Source organism: Bombus bifarius, unplaced genomic scaffold (genome assembly GCF_011952205.1).
Source record: "Bombus bifarius isolate JDL3187 unplaced genomic scaffold, Bbif_JDL3187 scf7180000008000, whole genome shotgun sequence".
Taxonomy (NCBI): Eukaryota; Metazoa; Arthropoda; class Insecta; order Hymenoptera; family Apidae; genus Bombus; species Bombus bifarius.
Window position 1 is genome coordinate 1108906 of NW_022884379.1, and position 19424 is coordinate 1128329.

Consider the following 19424-nt stretch of genomic DNA (forward strand, 5'->3'; position numbering starts at 1 on the left):
CAGCTATTCTTGTTTTATGACGTAACAACCACTTTAAATCCATTATTATTGCGTTAATATCTCGCATTTTTGTCATAAAATCTTAAAATAAGATCTGCAGTAATGTAATAAAATATTCTGACAAAGTTTAACTGGAAATGTCCTTGAACATTATATAATTTGCGTGTAGCGACTTTCGATAGGCAACTAAAGTTGAAATGGAAATTAAACTTTGTTAAAAATACGATACGACGTTTGTGATGGAAGGAAATATATAAAAGGAAAGAGGCTTCAAGTGAAGAAGACGAAGAGGCGAAAACGGAACGCTTCAACGCGTCAATGTGTATTTATTTGATATAGGAGGTAGTCGAGGAAGCAGATCCGTTTAGAAGGCAGCCGTTTATTGCAAAAACCGACTCATGTGAACCGGCCACGAAAGGATGTGGATATACAGAAGACTTTTGCGCGCGAAGAAATGAGTTTCCGCAGCATTCAAGTCAAGCCGGACTAGGCTCAATCCGATAACCATCGCCGAGAGTTTAACGAGAGAGTTTAAACTGAGAATAATATCGAACGTTCCTTTATGATACCATAAGTGATATGAATAGACACCATTCGAGAAGTGAAAGGGAAATTGAGAAACGTGAATTTGATTATTTATGGATACAAAGAAAAAAGAACAGGGAAGGCTAGAACCTTTTTTATTCGAAAAATTCAATCAGATAAAACCTTCGAAACTCACAGATTTTTATCTTCCCCTTGAGATTCGATTGTATAAACATGAAAACGTGTTTCAGATCATGGTGATTTCCTTTCGTGAAAAATAACGACGATATCTTGACCGAGTCTTTAATTTAAATAAGCGTAACGCACAGTGTAGCCGCGTTGCTTGGCCTATATTCGACGAAACTTGAAAAATAAACTCGTTGATGATTTATCGGAGCAAGTTTTAATGGTTCATCATTTTTGTTCGGCAAGAACAACCGGCTGGCAAGAACTGCTGCTATTCTTTTATATGAAAAACGAATCTACCGAGTAATTATTCGGTTTGCGTTCGATTAAGTGAAGAAAATACGAGTGGATGAAGCACTATGAAGTACAATAGAGAAATAAATGATGGAACGGTGGAATGTTTATCTCAATCTATCTTACGAAATAAATGTGATATTAAAAGATAATAGATGACTAAAATTTAAGAATCAAAGAGATAGTTACACACAAAACTGTAATAGCAAAATCAAGCATAAGCACAAAGGACATGTCTTTTTAATGGACCTCTTATTGTTGAATTAATTTGTAATGTGCTATTTCTTCATAATAACGTTGACATTGAAGAAATTACAATTAACAATCTTATTTCCAATTCCTATTTAACAAAATTACTAGTTAATCCCATAGATAAATGGCTGACGATATATTTCTAATAGTTATTTACATGTAGCAAAGAAAATATACATCGTGATTCTTGATACATTACGGGCTAAAAATCTTTAAAATTGAATTTCTAGAGATCAATGACCGTATTCCTCAAATAGAACCTCTTATACTCTACCGCGTTCCAGTGTCACGCGCCACAAGCATGAATAACACATACATATAAATTGATCGATAAATTAGCACGTTTATCTAAGTACTACAGAGCATAGTAAATCGCATACCCAAATCGATTAAAACTCCTCCAAATTAAATTTCTTTTACAAATTCATCGACGAACTAGCACATATAACCATGTACGTAACCAAGTACTCTAAGTACGCGTGACGTGACTAGTAAACAAATAAGGTAGGAATCTATCGGATCCACGAAAGGCGCATGACGCAAGATTCTAACCTATTGCAAAAGTAAATAGCAACAGGGACTAAACAAACGGAAACATTAAGGGACAAATGAATACTTACGTCTGCAACGCCAACTTGATGTCGAAGGTGATAGTAGTGCCGGTGTCCACATGGAATATGTAGAGCATTTTCGGGCCGGTCAAGCTTCTTCCAGTCGGACGATAAGAGGGAAACGGCCACTAGCCCGCCTGAAAAACTCCACTGGCATTCGGTGGTGCTTGGCGTCCGATAATCGCGACGCCCGACCGACAGAAGATATGTCACCTCAGGCTGACTCCTGCAGTCAGCTTGATCGGGGCCGTACCCCTCGTTTCACAGCGCTCGCGAGTACGGCCCCCTCGGGTTTATGCCGCATCGATCACCAATCCGTTCGTCATCGTCGATTCACGCAAACTCGGAGTAGGGTTCGACCAGCTCACCGTATTTCCTTCTCGATTATTTCGCGCGTATATTGTTTCTTTGTTATTATTCTCCGTCGTGATCGGTAGGTATCGGTATCGAAGTTAAGTTGCGTTGAATGGCGCGCAAACCGACGAAAATACGAGCAACACCGAAAAAGCTCGAGAAACTCGACGATATATACCTTGCTATAGGTGTATGACGCGTATGTATGTATAAATATAACGTGTGTGTATATACGTAGATTGGTTCGAAGGAAAGCAGCGATGCTGTATACCTAGGTCCGACTGCTTTCGAGTACACTCCTTCGCGAGATTCGTTGAAATACTTGGAATATAACAAAAGCAAGAGTAAAGAGAAATATATTACGAGATCATCGGTAACTAAGAAAAAAGTCCCGCACAGCCTTCAGAAGGGAAGCTATTGTTACAGTCTGTAAAATGGTCCAGCTGCAGCAAGTAAACGACAGGCGGACCGAATTAGGTACTATTCAGTTTGCAACCCACGATCGTTATTTACAGAACGGTTCTGAATGAATTTCGTTCCGACCGGGGTTCGGTGACGAGAACAAACGAAAACGTAGAGTTCCTTGGAAACCGGGAGCTTAACCAACACACGTAAAAAAGTCTTAAATATTTGACCACTTTTCAACCGTAGGATAATCACATAATAACAATTCTTGATCTTATCGTTCGTCCGCCTGTCATCGATGAAAACTATGTCTCGTATAGGTTGTGTAGGTACTGTTGCTCCTCGAAGTATCGGTCGATCGCGTCCTCCGGTTTTTGTGATGTAACGAAGCACTGTTAGTACGAGCCGACGATCCCTTTAAACACAAGTTCACGACCCGTACGATAATTTCGTGTACGTAGACGAAAAACAAGTTAAAAATCGGTGAAAAAGAATCACCGTTGCAGCGATGGAGGACTAATCGACGCGATTAACGAGTAGCCCCGGATCAGCTGCTCGTCAAAACAAAGCACTCGCGCGTACACGAAGGGCCAGCGATTCTTACTTTGATTTGCTGTAATGCTGTCCAAGCTCAAGACTCGGCACAATACGAGCAAACGCGTATTCTATGGTTGTACGTGGATGAAAAGACTCGAAGCGAGATCAAGCAGGACGCTAGGACCTCGTCTTATATCGTGATAGGCCCGTGTACACGCCGAGAGTGACGTACCGACCACACAAACAATGCTGCGCCACTCGCACGGGAACGTATGCGCAGAGATCAGAGCACGAAACAAAGAAACTCCACTTTCGCCACGGATTTTCTCGTTTATGCTTTTATTCCCCGTATTCTCTGTTCAGGTACTGATTACTGACACTTGTGTACTTCACGTCGCTGTCGAATTTTCACCGCGAATGCGCCGAACGCTTGCCCGAGAACGACCAGTTTTATGAAGCTCTTGCACCGTGCCAGAGAGAGAGATGGTAGGGGGGCAACTAGCTTGGCGCAGTCCCGTTCGACATTTTGCTCTGACGCATCGCGTCGCCAGCTGTTTACTGCCGAGTCCAGGTCTGGTCGAGCACGGAGGACAGAACGTCTGATTGCTGTGTGCTCAGCTTACGCAGATATTCCACTCGCCACTCAGCTGTTTGTCCGCGATTAACGCGCCATCTTCGCTTTGCCAAGATGGCGTGATTGACGCGTGCGGTAGTTTGAACGATCTGATATTGAAACTTTAAAAATTACAAATTGAACGTTTCCTTCTAATCGTTCTGTATCTTCAATAATATTATTGAGGCGCGTGCGAGTACTTCCTGATAAATTCAATAAAGTACTCTGCGTGTGTTTGTGTGTATCGTGCGTGAATGTTGATACCTTGTTCTTGAGTGACCATATCGTTTGAATCGCGTCATGCGCAGCGATTCATCATCGACGAGATGGAAACCGCTGTTATTCTTTCTTGGTTGATGTATACAGCACTTGAAGCAAGCTAGTTTTTCAGGAGGCAGGCACGTGAGTGACGAACAACTTTCTTTCAATATAATTTAGGAAATGAGAAAACAAACTTGGACTTCATACCACAAAAAGCTACAGATATATGTATCATAAACATCAGCTAATATAGATATTAAAGTGATAGAAATTTGTTTCTCTGAACATCAACAATTTTTTAAATGACCGAATATACTTGTATGGTATTAATTCCGTGGAAACGTAAGTCATAAAAGTATATTTGTGTATATAGTGGTTTTAAAAGAAGTTGCAAAAGTAATAGCGCTGTCATCGACCGAGAGCATGAACGCGCATGCGCAGAGCTATAAATGGCCCACCGCCATTATCGCTTCCGTGTGGAGACTCTTTATGCTAAATCGACTGTGAAAGGGGAAAACGATGCAAATTTCGTACTGACAGAGCGTGGGGTTGCAACTGCACGTGCCGTATTTGTTTATATGCCATAACATTATCGCAGCCAGGGAACTGTTAGAAATTCAGGCTAAAGTTTCATTGCTTTGTAAACGCTTCATGAATATGTGCCTTAATTTTCGAAAAAAGTAATGAACTCTCACAGAAATAATGTAGTTGACCAAATATAACTATTGCCATTTGTAAAGCTATAAAAATTATTGCGCAGTTTACAGATAGCTGCGCATTTCCGCTTAATGCGTTATTAGTTTATGAAATGAATATTAAATATGCTCTAGGCATTAGTGTTATTATATATGCATGATTCACAATGTCGCAGAATAATATAATAAATAATCACGTAATTGCATCACCGAGTGGAAACTCAAACTCGGGTCGATTCTCCGCGAAAAAGTAATAATATTTACATCGACGGAGAATCGTTCACCTTTCGCTCGAGGCCATGAGAGCCATAAATGCGAATCGTTCCCGCCTATATTGTAAGCATTGTCTCACGCGTAATTCCAAATCGATACACGACGAAATCGCAACACAGTTAGGATAGCAACATGCTACGCGGCTTCTCGGTGAATTTTAATTCAGTCGCGGTTCATCCGACAACGGCACGGTGTCAACGAATGGCCAGGAACTTAACTACGTCGTGACTTCTGCATTACCTCACTCGAGACCGATGTAGTAGAAAGAATCTTGGTATGTATGCGGCTATATAGGTGCGTCGACACGTGGCATACGATAAAGTCATAGACACACGCTGAGCGTTCAGTATCGCGAATTAAAGGACTTATGAAGGAGAGAAGGAAACAGATACGATGATAAAAATGTAGCTTCGAGGGGGACGAAATATCGTTGTGCACACGATGTCGTTGTATCGTTGTGATAAATGAGTTTTAGCTTAGCATTTTCACACTACTATCGCCCATGAACACGTGCCGTAGTATTGTCTTACGCGTTTTCCATGTGTTTTACGCAAGGGAGGAAATTTCATTTTCACGCGCGTGTATTATTATTGAATACAATCGTTATTCTATGGCAACCGGTGATAATGATTTCCTCGATTAGTCATATGCCGCGCATTTCGCGCAACGCATGCCCTGATGCAATAAAAGATCTATTGCATTTACTAGAAATACGTCGGTCTCTTTTATTTATTCGGCTAATCTACGTATGTTGTTATTTCAATAAATGTCATCATATTTACGAAAGATACATTGATAAACAAACTCGTAGATTAGGAGATATGTGTAAATGATTAATATACACATAATTAATACCCTTTCATGTGCACATGCGGGATGATATCATCTCCCCTTTTGAAAGAAACCAATTGCTTTACGTAGATCGAAGTTTACTTGAAAGCAACAGAAATATGATAAGTACTTTCACTTGTCTAAATATTGATAAAGGAACTATCGATATCTAGAGAGATTAGATGAAGAAATTGCTACTCCCCAGGGACGTACCGTTTTAACCAATTCATAACCGGTAGTTCTACACGGTTAGGGATCATTAACGATCATTTTCCCCTCGTGAAAACGCGAACCTTGACGTTGTCTCGTGGTAAGTAGCCAGTCGATGCCTGATTTCTCGATTTTGCCATTGCGAAATGTTGCGCGAGTATAATGTAATCGCTGTTCGTTGGAAAGTCGAAGGCGAAACGCAATAGAACGCGCACGACTCCCTTCTCCAACTCCTTTTCTTTTCTTTTCTTTTTTTGTCATATTTCGCTTAACTTGGACGGCGTCGATCAATTATCTTTCCAACGTCGCATTAATATACAGCTACTTGCGTAAATCAAGTTTTTGTTTCACTCGTTTCCATATGTATATCAGCTGAAATGTAACAAACCGTCAATAATCATACAAATGCTTCATAGCAATGGTTGTAATTTGGTAGGTGCGTTGATAACACGTTAGAGAGAAGGTGAAACGTAAACGTTACTTCAATGATAACAAGCTATAATTTCTTCCGTTCAAAAACGGAAAAAGAACACCGGCAAGAATAAATTTCTCAATTGTACAGGTTTACAGATCTACTTTCCCCAATACACGCTCCGGCTTTTCAGTGATTACGTTCTTAGTTATCAATTACTGGCATTGCAAATGCAAGGTTCTACCATGCTTCAAATTATATATGATACGAGGAAGCAAAGTTAGGCATGTAATTTCAGTTTTTAAAAAATTATGGAAACTTTGGCTATCTTCTCAACACTTTTGTAGTTCGATCTTGCTACGTTTTTTGGGCTATTTTCTACACAATTATGTTTTACTATTTCTTAAAAGTTTCTCAAATTTAAGGTAAATACGAAAGAATCGTTGTTGATATACAAGATTCCTCGCTTCAATCCTATGCTAAAGTTCCTCTCTAAATATTCAAAGTTTTAAAAGTTAAAAGTGTAAAAGTTGATGTTTATAATTTTAATTACGACTCGTGCAGCACTTTTTAAATTTAATAAAAATCCCATAATATTATTCTCCTCGCTTCGAAAAATATCAAATAACATTCAAAAAATCTCTATTCCATCGCAAAAAGTAAACAAACGAACGGAACCTCGCATGGACGAATAAACATCCGGTCCAGTAATCTGATCAACCTATATTCCATTCCCTAGAAACCTAGAAGAGAGATGTAGTATTTCATGTACATGATCGTGCAACAGTTTCCCGTCATAACGAATAATAATGCAATTACTGAAAGACGAGGGATAGGAGGAGGGTGGGCCGGGGAGAGGGGATGAAAGGTGGGAAAGAAACTATTTTATAAACACGAAAAAGAAGCCGTAACACGTGAATCATTCGAAGGCGTCGAACGGACGAGCGGATCGACGGGAGAAAGGATCGAGAGTATTACTTGCGATGACCGATGGAACGATGGAGAAGTAGAAGTAGAAGTAGAAGTAGAAGGGGAAAGATGATTTTCTACATCAGCTAAAGAGAAGAGGAACGAGGCGCGCGACGAACTCGCAGATCTTTATACGTGTGCGCGACACACGCGCGGTTTTCACGTCTCTCTCGTACGAAGGTCTCTTGTTAGACTCCGTAGCACGCGAATCGCTGGAGAGCCATGCGGGAGGTGCGTGGCCAGAGCGAGGTCAGCTCACGCACGTGCACGTCGTGCGTACTTCGTATTATATGTTACATGCTACGGACGTCCCGTTCCACTAGCAAAGGCGTAACCGGCGAAGAGGGCGCAGCCCCAACCTCGTTATTAGGCTGTTGCATAATGAATATCGAATATTTTTTATCGTTCACATCTTTGTTCAACCCTTGGCAGCAGTCAACGGACTAGGAAACGTTGCACTTTCTAGATTATCTCAGAGTATTTTTTAAACAAAAGCCATACTAATCAATGGAAATGATAAGATGTAGTACAAGCGGTACGGTTTTTAAAAATATCGGTTTTAAATTATGTTTTTTTTTAATTTACCATGGTATTTATGATTGTTCACATTATGCGATAGATGAACGTATGAAAGTAATATTTGTTTTCTTCAAAAGTTCAATATACAACCACTTGAGTAATAGAGTTGAGAAAATAGAAAGTTGATCAATTCGTCTTTCGAGAGATTCGTAGGTGTAATATTTTATATGTATGATGTTCGAGGCAACGTGTCGAGGACGAAAACATTGTAGAAAAGATACGACCAGGAAGTCTATAGAACGACATAAAATGAAGTCAGCGAATCAATTGAATTGCTGAATCAGGATCCTCGTTCGAATCATTAGTTCGTTACGAGATTGGTCTCGTCAATCGAGTCGCCCTAATCGAAATTTTCTCTCTTGACCTAAAATTCGAATATGATTTCTGTTTTTACGATCTTTACGTTCTACGCGTTATTTTTTATTACGTTCATTAGCATTCGTAACCTAGAATCATGGAAAAATTGAGATCACGCGAACGTTATTAAAGTTACCCAATATTTCTGATAGTTATAACAAATTGAATAGAATCGTACGCGAATTTTTGCTCTGGTTAGACCAATTAATTTGCACATTATCAATAGAGAAGAATTGTGTGAATATGTTAGTTTGTCAGGTTTGACAAATGTCTGTAATCAAAGACCAGCATGCGGTAGGTTCACGTTATCGCTCGTAGATGATTATATAAGTTCAGATTACGCGAACGAGAAATTAATATTCGCAGTTATAAGACGTATACTTTGCTAAAGAGAAGCTACGATCGAAGGATACGGTAGACGAAACAAAAATATTTAATTCAACGTTTGTCTTTAGATCCCTGATGCAACGTGACGAATGTATCATTTCGAAATTTAAATATAAATTTTTACCAACTTCGTTGATATTCTCGAGAAAGTAGAATTTGTTAAAGTAAATGATACGAATTAGCGTTTCAAGGATCTGAGGAACGTTTCCCGGATATTCATGCTGATTTCTACGCCGCTGAGTGACGGTAAGAATCGACGTTCTATTCCTCTGCTCTGGGTTATCGGCCGTTTCTTTTATCGTTTTTCGCTTCAGTGTCGACGACACGCGGACATTTCCACGGTAGCAAACATAACGAGGAAAGCGAAGATAAGAGATAAGAAGCGTGTCAAAACCGATACTGTCACGAAAAAAGAAGAAACCGGCTGGTAACTTGTTATACGTATGCTCGTGCATTTGTAACGAGTAACTTCTTTCCTATCGATCGATGTAGCGAACAGCAGAAAAGGATCCAGTAGTAAACGAAAAAAATTAAATACATATATAAAATTAAATATATATATAAATAAAATTAAATATATATATATATATATATATATATATATATATATATATATAATAAAAAGAAAGGTATACTTATACCAGTACAAGAAGGTAAAAAAAATATATTCGTTAAGAAAACGAAGCATAAGGTAGATCGTGATTCTGATAAGAATGAAAATATTTACTTTCTCGAATATCCCGCCACTGTAACCGATAAAATAAAGCGACGATTAAGACGCTGATAACGAACGTGCCGCATTCGTACTCTCGTATAATAATGCGCAATAGACTTTATCTAATCCCGTCATGAGCTACAGAGAACAACGATATACATATAGCATTCTATATTTGGGCATTCAAAATATTTTAGGCAACTCGCGCGCATGTGCATGCGACACCGCGTGCTTGATACTTCGAGGAACACGGAACCGAGGAACCTTCGTAACAAGAAAGAACATTACGAAGGAAAGCTTATCGATGGTGGACAATCGGTCGATACGTCACAGCACGTCAATGACGAATTAACCACTTGTCCGTTGAACGCGGGATTATTCATCGTTTAAAATTAGTACTTTTTTCCTCGATCGGCCGTGATTGTCTTATCGAGCGTGTAATTCAACGTGAATCGGTCATCGAGATAAGGTAAGGATGATCAGCCTCATTACACACGTGCTCCTATGTGAGTGCACAGACAAATCGATGCAATCCATACATTGCTGATCTGTCACGTTTTCAAGCGGAATAATATTTGTTATTTCTGTGTACGAGACCGAGAGACCTTCGAGACGAAACACAAAAATATTTCGAATGCATTTTCGAAGGTTAATCATTTGTTCATTATCTAGAAAGCGCCTGAATTGTCGAAACCTGTGTGATCGTCGCTATGAAACAATGAGGTTCCGCCAGTATCATATTCGGTCACGTTTTATCCTAACACTTGCATGCCCGTAAGCTAGAATGACATCGATAGCGGACGATACATCATGGTGTGAGGTCAGGCGAAACACGTGACTAGACTGACGTGATGCACGCAAAAGGTTGCACGAGAGATCGCTCATTACTGTTATCTTTTTATCTCGACGAGATGCTAGATACGATAAACGAGGCAAAAACTTCATACGGAAGCGGCTCGTTTGCGTTCTCTCAGTATCTCGCGATCGTAATCTTTGAGTTTTTGAAGTAAATCGAGCAGAGAATGCATTCTGACAGAGTATGGAGAAAAGAAAAAGAACAATAACCACGTATATCTCGAGAGAACCATAAATCGACTCGGGGAACGTTAGGCTGTTTGAACTTTACCGAAACGTGTTTCTGTAGTCCCGACACACATTCGAGTACCTATCTAACGTGCGACGTGTTCGAAGTATTCAAAGGTTTTTTCAATGTGTGCCGCGTTTTAATTGCGACTTAATTATTCACGAGTCTCGCGTTACTTTGTAGCCGGAAAGCGACCACAAATGCAAGGCTAGGAAGAGGGGGGTTATGTGATTACAAGCGAGGCAGGGAACCGTGAAACATGTTTCTTATTCGCGGTTTCGATGCCGCGTTGTAATTAATGCTCTATCGAGTTTTGTCATTGAACGTATAGTATACGAAAATATTAGTCTGTTGGTACGTTATGATACAAGTTTATTGAATCACTGCTTTCTCGCAAATGGACAATGACAGTGGGCCCTTGAGTTGCTTTTTTCATTTTTTTTTTCTCCTTTTGAATCGCGTATGTGGTAAGGTACCAAAATTCCTTTCACGCCCGTGGCTCGTTTTCACATTTTCAATGTAGCCATTGACAGAATGGTAATCATGATGACAATAATAGTAATAATAATTCATGACAATAATTAATAATAGCGACAATAATAATAATGATAGTAATAATAATAATATACAATAATAACGAGATATGCTAACTGTCGATATATCAAGAGATAACAAGTAAAATATACATATGGTCGTTTCTTCGTAGATTTCTTCTCGATATAGCAATCAAATGACGAAAACAATTTTCATATTTTCCCGCGTTTCGTCTCGAACGATATACATCTAATTCTTACGAAATTTTGCCTTTGATTTGCGATATGGTTGCTGTGATGCAAATGATTAATGATTAACGCGCATAGGTTAGGTTCGGCTCCTACAAATATCCATCTCTTTCTCTGACAAATTTTCTCGATCATTTTCCGCTTGCGCTCTCTTTTTCTTTTACATATTCTCTTTCATACTCGTACATACACTCTCTCTTTCTCTCTCACTCTCTCACTCTCTCACTCTCTCACTCTCAGATTCGTTTATCAAATTTTAGAGCTGCTCTCTGCGGTACTAATTAATCGAGTCATATATATGTATATAGTCGCAATATATATATATATATATACAATACATGTTTCGTGACAGCGAACAGGCCGTCGCAGCACAATAGTTTAAATTACTTATACGAACGATCTTCGTAACAAAAAACATCTTCGATCTGTTCATAATTCATAAAAATTGTATTATTTCGTTTCTAAGATGCCCGTCGATCTAGTTTCCTTTCATCGTTTCGACTTATCACCTCATTTCGAATCGATGTCTCAGATTTTTGACCCATGATTCATTCTTTAAACTAACATAATTTTCAAAAAGATTTTCTCCATCGATTTGGTCGAGAGGAGAAACAAGATGGCACGGGCATCGTGTACCTTTCGATTCGCACAAAATTCATCACGCGCATGAGCGTTTTTTCTATTTTCATCCTAACATTTGCCGTCGATTTAAGTATTCGAGATGGTACGTAAAAGTGCTAGCGTGTAGGTACAAAGAGGAAAATATATATGTATATTAATTAGCGTAGGATGAAAATAGCGAGTCTTTTCTTTTTTGGAAAAATAGCTTCGAAACGGTTTGTTAGTCGCCCATCTAGCTTCGAACGTACAACGCGTCGAAGGGGCGCGAGCCAAGAGGATTTTAGACGATTAACTGTGACGATCGCAATCTATAATGCTCTTCTCTTTTATTTACAAATTCATCTAGATATACAAGCTATGCCTGAGGCTAGAAAAAATGCGATCACTCGAGCGCAGGGAGATTGATTCTCGATCGCGACATGAACTCGAGATTTTTAACTCGATCTCCGTGCCACCGCGTGAAAAAAGTCGACGTACGTTTACATCGCACAAAGACAATTTTTTCATCGTATCATTTATTCATTTATTTTGCTCTATTAAAGAGGATTCCAGAGGGAAACGGCTCAAAAATGTATACAAGTAATTTTCCTTGTAAAAACTCCGTTAATCTATCGAACGTTGCGAATCACCAAAACGACGTCACATTCGTTTTATCGATGAATTTATGCATATATCAATTGCATTATATTCATTGCAAAGTTGTGCACGCTCTTAAATATTCATCGGAGAAATACAAATGATGCCCAGGTTAACTTTTGAACCGTACGCACCTAGAAAAAAATTGATTATCGAAACGTTTCTCGATCATAAATAACTTCTATCTGATTCTCAACCGACTGGTGATAACAAGAGTAACGTTTATTTATTTTTCTAAATAGATCTTTTTATCCATCTAACACATCACATTACCGAATTACTTCTTTTTCCTTTTTTTTTTTTTTGTCATGTAAATACAATTATACCGCATCCAAGGATAACCAACATATCATCGTGACTTCTATTGCCATGATTCGAAGTTCATATTTTTATTCCTTTCCTTGTACAATTTTCGATCGAGACAAGAGATTCCGACCGCATATCAACGATCATGTATAGACGACACGTGACTCGATTCTAACGCGTATATAAAAATCGGACAAAAGTGTTTTATATACAATTTCCACGTGAAAGGCAAGACTACACGTAAAGACTCCGCAAACGAAGTGATCTCCCGTAGGATTTTGCACGATTACAATTATATCGATATCCACATAACACCCATATAATTACATGGACACATCGATAACACATGAATACATCGTAACGTTAACCGTACAACAACGTACAACTCCGTTCGTCTATCAAATTCGTAGAAATTGTAACAATTGTATAGAAATTCTAACTCCTTCATTGCTTTTTAGTCCTCTCGCGCTCTTTTCCCTACTACCGCAAATCTACATTGTGAAACTTCCAAAGTGTCCCCACGATCGATTGGCATAACGTTTGGAAAAATATGTTCGATCGTCTGCGGGTTTCTCTTTTTCGAGAATCTCTACAGGACAAAATTGTTTCACGCTACTCTAGCTGCTCTATAGCTTCTTTGTATAAAAGTCGTTCCGGTGTCCGCGCTCGAGTCGATCGTCGAGAAAGAACAGGAAAAGTGTAGAGAGATTCGTGTGTGCGCATCGTGTTTAGAGCGTGGTCGCTCGCACCATCGGGACACGACCAGCTCGTACAAATATTAATATTATTATTATTAAAATATTCGGTGTAAAAATATGTATGATACAGGCGCCAGGGTACCTCGGCGACTTTGATACCCTGTCTAAGAAACAACGAGCGGCTCTTCTCTCTTTCATCATCCGTCGATAATCCTAGTTTCCCATGAATCCTCGCCGGAAATCCTTCCGCAAAATTGAATCGAGTCGAGAGTGATTCTGACACTACCCCAAATGCTATAGTTTCGACAGCGATTCGTCAATTTCTCTCTTCAGTCTCCTCGCAAGAACGCGTTGAGATACTTGAAAAAATTCTCATCTTGCAAGTTCCTTCTTCTTGTTACTGTTCCACGCGAATCCTCGAGGTCCAACGTTCCCTTTGTCCGATCTTACCACCGTGGGACCGAGTTGGATCGCTCGAAAGCCGTTTTCAGCGGTTTTTTTCGTGATTTTGTCTCGAGAGCACTGGGTCGCGCCCTCTTCTTTATCGTTTTAATCCTGGTAATCGGTGACGACTCGGGGCGTCGTGACACGCCCGGGTCTCAGGTCACGTCCACCACGAGCCCGTGAACCCAATCATCGGCTGGCTGCTACGTCAGCAGCTTGAAGAACATCAGGGCTAAGGATATGTTGATGAACAGCACCAGCATCACCAGCTGTTGCCGGGAGAACCAGTCCTGCAAATTTTCGTTCGAATAAAAAACCAGTTTCGTTTACGGATCTCTGAATTATTTATTAGTGATTTGTCCTTTTACGGAACTACCGCTAATAGGATTCCTAATATAAATTAGGGAATAGAATTAATGAAGCTTTATATGTTCATTCGACAGAGATAATAGGAACCACTAGTAAGTAAAAATTGATGTCAAATAAGTTACAGGACATGTAGCACAATTCTAGTCTTTCGCAAGAAAACCTTCAGAAAAGAACTGACAGAAAATTCGTAATACTCAGTAACGTTGTGTTCGAATGTAAATGATGCAAAAAGTGAATCCGAAATTTACGACTGAAACATGCAAATGTATGTAAGGAAGAGTAGTTTCGTTTCGTATGCTGTTAGAATATATTATAAGCTGCGTGACGCTCGTGATTAACAGATACAAATAAACATTTTATGAGCGAAAAGAGACTAATTTATCAAAGCAGATTGCTTTCATTATAACCGATCAAAGTATATTCATTTCAATTTATTTGGTATAAAATAGATCTTGTCGAGAAATGAATTTATTATAAAAAGATTAATATATAAGATTAAAAGGTGATTGATTGATCGTTCGTCGCACGTATGAAACTTCATGAGACAATTACAATTCAAAGGATGTTCTAGAGAGAGCGGATATTCAAAATGATTTGATTAAACATTCATATTTGCGCATCAATACTCGTGCGACCTACTCTTGGAAATACCCGATAAGAAGCGAACGTTTTTGCGTCGTCAATTCGAGCGTGAGGTTGTCTCCCCTCTTTAATTTTTTCCAAGGTCGTGTCACCCGATTGTATTATGAGTACATAATTCTACATTCTACGCGGTTCTATGCATCGTCTACGCAATCTTGTAATCGCGAGTTATCGGGAGTGTCATTTATTTCGTCGTATTTAAATATTTTAATAAGTTTGCTTTCGTTGAAGAAAACGAGAAATGTTACTTATCACGTTCCCCACTTGCGATCTTCACTTTTATCTATAACAAAAGTTTGGTTGCTGATCCTATCGATTCATTCATGAAATTTTAAAAAGCCGCGAAGGTGTAGATAAATTTGGCGCACATGGAGAAGGCAGCACGACAATGGTTTCATTAAAGCTTTGACGTTCATATTAAACTTATTATAATGCTAACCACTTAAGACGATATTATCAAACGATGCTCCGACGTAATGCGTTTACATATGTAATTGGTTTCCCATGTAATTATATATTACAATGCAAACTACGCGTAAGATTAGTATTGAATTGTATTTTTATGCCTCGCATGGAGAAAAAAGTGTTGGCGTTTTATATGTTTACTAGAAACTTGAATTTTTAATTTAAAATTTATAGCCTTGATTTGAATTTAAAATTGAAAATTAAAAATTAAAAATTAAAAATTAAAATTAAGTTTTAAAAATAACAAAATTGAAAATTACAAATAAGAATTAAAAATTCAAATTTGCATTTGAATTTGGTAACAATTGAATTGTCGGAAAGAACAATAGGGATACTCACTTTAACCTGAGGACTGACCAAGTATAGCAAGGGATTGGCCCTGAGTCTTTCACTCTCGTCGATCTGCCTGCGGATCTCCTCTCTCCTCATGCTGCTCAGGACACTGACTTCCTCCCTGGATAGCGGTGCCGTTGCTGTCAACTGAATAGGTTGAGCCACATCCGGCAGTGATTTCTTTCGTTGAAGGGATACTGCCGCCGCCGCCGCGGGCATCGCCTGCACGAAAAAAGGAAACGAGAAACAAAGAGAGAGAGGTGGCTCTTGAACACGATCGATCATGTAAAGATGTAAACTTTCATTTCTATGGATGTACGTATAGCGTAAACGCGCATCATACTGATAAAAGGGCTTTTAAATAAACTGCCTTAAAGATTTGTCTGATCAGGAATTCGGCAATTAAAATCTCTGTGAAAATTCAACTAGTGTTCACGATTAGGTTTGTCGATACTTCGCGAGAATTACATGGGAAATTATATTTTTGTTGTTAGAGATATCATAAATCTGTGATCGACAATCGCAAATAATCGCAATTAATGATACTCGAAGTTCTTATCTAATGTTGAAAAACGACGAAGGAATAATTTATTCTCGCGTCTGAACTGATAATAATGGTTAAGGTTAAGGTTCGTTGGTTATAACGGTTGTAAGGTCGTAGCGACCCGTTTCAGGAATGGCTTCAATTTGTTTGGCGCGTCGTCGAGCATCGGGGACGTTTACGTGTTCATTAGTTACACATTTTGAAGAAGCAGAGGATACAGGACGGCAAAGGGAGAAAGACAAAGAATTCTTGGACCAGTTCCAAAACGTGCAATGTCGCTCGTAATCGTACGTAATAACGGTGTAAAGGCCAGGAATTCTAATCCCAGTGAACGTGATGCGTTGACCTTCGGCACCGAATTTTATCTCATTTACATAAGAAAAAGAAAAAGAAAAGGAAGGCTGATAACAAAATAGTCTATTTAGTGAAAATTATCTATTTAACTATGCTTCATAGCCTTACTTTTTTATCAATATGTTACATAAACATTTGCCTTCAAGTAATTACTGCTCTGATATTCATATCAATTTAACGCAACCCACCATAAAGAAGTGAAAAAACTCAGTTACTATCTAAATTAAAAATTCAAATCTATTTTTTTCTCAAGTTGAATTTGGAATTTAAATTAATACCCAAACGTTGTTTTATAACGGTCATAATGTTACGTGAGTCCAAGTTTTCCGCGTTTTAGCAAGCGTAAAATTAGACCGGCGCCCCTGCTTCCTTCGGCGATAATTTTCTTCGATATCATTAATTAGCCTCAATCAGAATAATTCGTCTTATTTCGTTGTCGTATCTGTCGCTACGGTTCATCGAGATCCTGTTCCGAGGGTTTAAAACTGTCTCTCGAGCGTACTATAAATTGCAACGATAGTGTCGCGTGATATCTGAGAAGAAAAGCCCGGCTTTCATTCTCGATGCACTCTCGGTCGCGACTCGTCTTTGCTATCTTTCATCCCCCGGTCTCACTATTCGCGATATCAAGCCCGGCTTATCGAACGATTTGCACCGTAACAATCTCTATGGACAATCATTTCTTATCTATTAACACAATTCTTGCTGAATTTAAAATGTTTGATATCTCTCAAACATGAAAAAGCGTATTAATCGTAAATTCTGCATCGAATTCAAATTTAAATGCAAATCATTGTAATTAAGATTATCAATGTGTAAAGCTATTTATTCATAAGTATTTTTTCTAATATCGTACTACCTTGAAAGAGTATTATTCCTTTTTATATATCGATAGTTTTACGTATTAACGATTGAACAGCACACATTTTCATTGAAAAAGATGACATTTTTTGATCGTTGTTATGATGATTTTTGTTAATGTTTTAATTTTAATGTCACTTAGCTGCAATTAGTAAATATCTGAAGAACCAAGGATGTAAGCTTTCTAAGAATAGATAATTGAGCGAAATTTTGTAAATAACCAAAGATATATGTAATGTTATGACGGTCTATAGAATTAGTTTTTAAATCGTTTATTAGGTTTTCCGCTTTTGGTTTTCAATCGTAATTACAACGATTTGAATTGAAGCTGGCCGTCGATGAATTCAATTGAAAGAGGTCAAGTTCAACTTCGATTTCGTCCTCCTAAGATAACACTAGCTTATGAGAGGGGTTCATCGTCACTGAAGACAGATTGACAGAATTTGGGACGTTTTTTTTTGCCTCTGTTCATACCTCCACTGGAGGCGCGACGATCCATGACTCGGAGGCCCTCCTGGCCATCAGAGCGGGGCTGCATAATAGCGCCTCTTCCTCCTCGTCGGGTTCCGACCACAACATCTTTGCCTCGAACTTCCTTTCTTTCCAAAGTCTCTAAAGTTCACGGTCGAGAGCCGACAGCTCGAACTCGTCCGAAGCACCGGTCAATACCGTTGTTCTACCTTCTACCGGCTCTATCTGAACATATCGATTCAGTTTCTCACAACAAGGGATCTCGAACAAGCTTCTTTTACAGCGATCTGCCCGGACCCCGTAGCGCTTTTCTCTTTCCAGATGTTCTTGATAAGCGCTTCTTTTAGTTCACAACGATGAAAATGGAAAATTCGGACCTGCAGCCTCCTGGTGAGGAAGCCAGGCCGCAGACTGAACGGCCCTGGCTTGTTCGACCGAAATAGAGAGACGCCCCACTATTTTCACGTCGAAATAGCATCGACGAACAGCACGTCGCGACGCTCACGGCTGTGAATCGACAACGGATGCCAGAGCCTTGTCGATCCGCTGCTCGTTGATTTATGACACCCTGTCGTCGAACAGTCCTCCCCGTTAACTTTATTTTGGAGTCACACTCGGTATTGTCGCTTTTTCGCATCGTGCATCGTATCGAGCGATAGTTATTGATCGGTATTTTTAGTCGAGCTCCGTTCTGGGCCGGATGTTGATCTATCCAACGATGAAGCCAGAGGGCCGCTTCTTCGCTCCTGACCACGCAAGGAACTGTTTGCTTTTGTTTCAACATTGAACTTGGATTCTTACAATTTACGGAATCTATCATTTATTTTTGTCGAATCGATTTTTATTTGCTCTGAAAAAACTTGTGGGTGGAATTGCGGAGGTTATGTTCACCTAGATATACTGATTACTCTCGCAGAAAAATAATCGTAGTTTCGTTTCGTTATTTCTGATAGTACATCCACGTTTAATTTCTTTCTTTTCAGACCCTGAACGATTGCGTATTCATTTTTGTAGAAAACGAGGAAACGGTAATAGGAAAGTTTTTCAATTTAGATTTTAAATAGAGAGAAACTGATATTAATTTGAAATTAAATTTTCACTAAATTTTTTGAAATTTTGGAGGAAATGTAGCTTTGAGCAATAAATACGGCGTTTAAAAAATATATCATTGGTCAGGTCAGGAATAAACGCTTATCATGAAACAGGAAAAATGAGAAAAAAGAAGAGGTATAACGCAGGGACGAAGAAAATTGCGTAGGGTTGTTCACGGGCGAAACACGACCGGAAATATTGTTACGCAAATAAAGTCGAACTCGCAATTCGCTGTCTGATTCATGTAGCTGGCATG

General features: G+C 39.0%; 3 protein-coding genes across 5 annotated transcripts in view; 1 reads left to right on the forward strand and 2 right to left on the reverse strand.

The window, feature by feature from the left end:
- The window catches only part of LOC117206232 (RB1-inducible coiled-coil protein 1), a 55471-nt gene extending 51756 nt beyond the window's left edge, over nt 1-3715 (reverse strand). Inside the window, exon 1 of one of the 2 annotated variants that reach the window (XM_033445382.1) lies at nt 1878-3715. In XM_033445382.1, coding sequence (XP_033301273.1) covers nt 1878-1945 — 68 coding nt within the window. In that variant the 5' untranslated portion in view covers nt 1946-3715. The remainder of the gene's footprint in view (nt 1-1877) is intronic. The other variant, XM_033445383.1, reaches the window with a different exon arrangement.
- Nucleotides 3716-4025: 310 nt separating this feature from the next.
- Nucleotides 4026-19424, forward strand: part of LOC117206234 (cytochrome b5-like) — a 68527-nt gene continuing 53128 nt past the window's right edge. Inside the window, exon 1 of one of the 2 annotated variants that reach the window (XM_033445386.1) lies at nt 4026-4175. The gene's annotated coding sequence lies outside the window, so the exon portion shown is untranslated. Of the gene's footprint in view, nt 4176-9852; nt 9936-19424 lie in introns of those variants that run through there. The other variant, XM_033445385.1, reaches the window with a different exon arrangement.
- On the reverse strand, nt 10906-18977 carry LOC117206235. The gene is made up of 3 exons (XM_033445387.1): nt 18080-18977; nt 15853-16068; nt 10906-14327 (listed from the first exon to the last, which is right to left on the reverse strand). The coding sequence occupies exons 1-3, from the start codon at nt 18182-18184 to the stop codon at nt 14241-14243; spliced, it is 408 nt and encodes a 135-aa protein (XP_033301278.1). The 5' UTR covers nt 18185-18977; the 3' UTR covers nt 10906-14240.

Excerpts from the sequence above, each read along its gene's own strand:
- LOC117206235 (XM_033445387.1), bottom strand. The coding sequence starts at position 18,184 with ATGTTGTGGTCGGAACCCGACGAGGAGGAAGAGGCGCTATTATGCAGC. Across the intron at positions 16,069-18,079 it reads TCGTCGCGCCTCCAGTGGAG|GCGATGCCCGCGGCGGCGGC; the intron begins GTATGAACAGAG and ends TTTTTCGTGCAG. Across the intron at positions 14,328-15,852 it reads TGGTCAGTCCTCAGGTTAAA|GACTGGTTCTCCCGGCAACA; the intron begins GTGAGTATCCCT and ends GAAAATTTGCAG.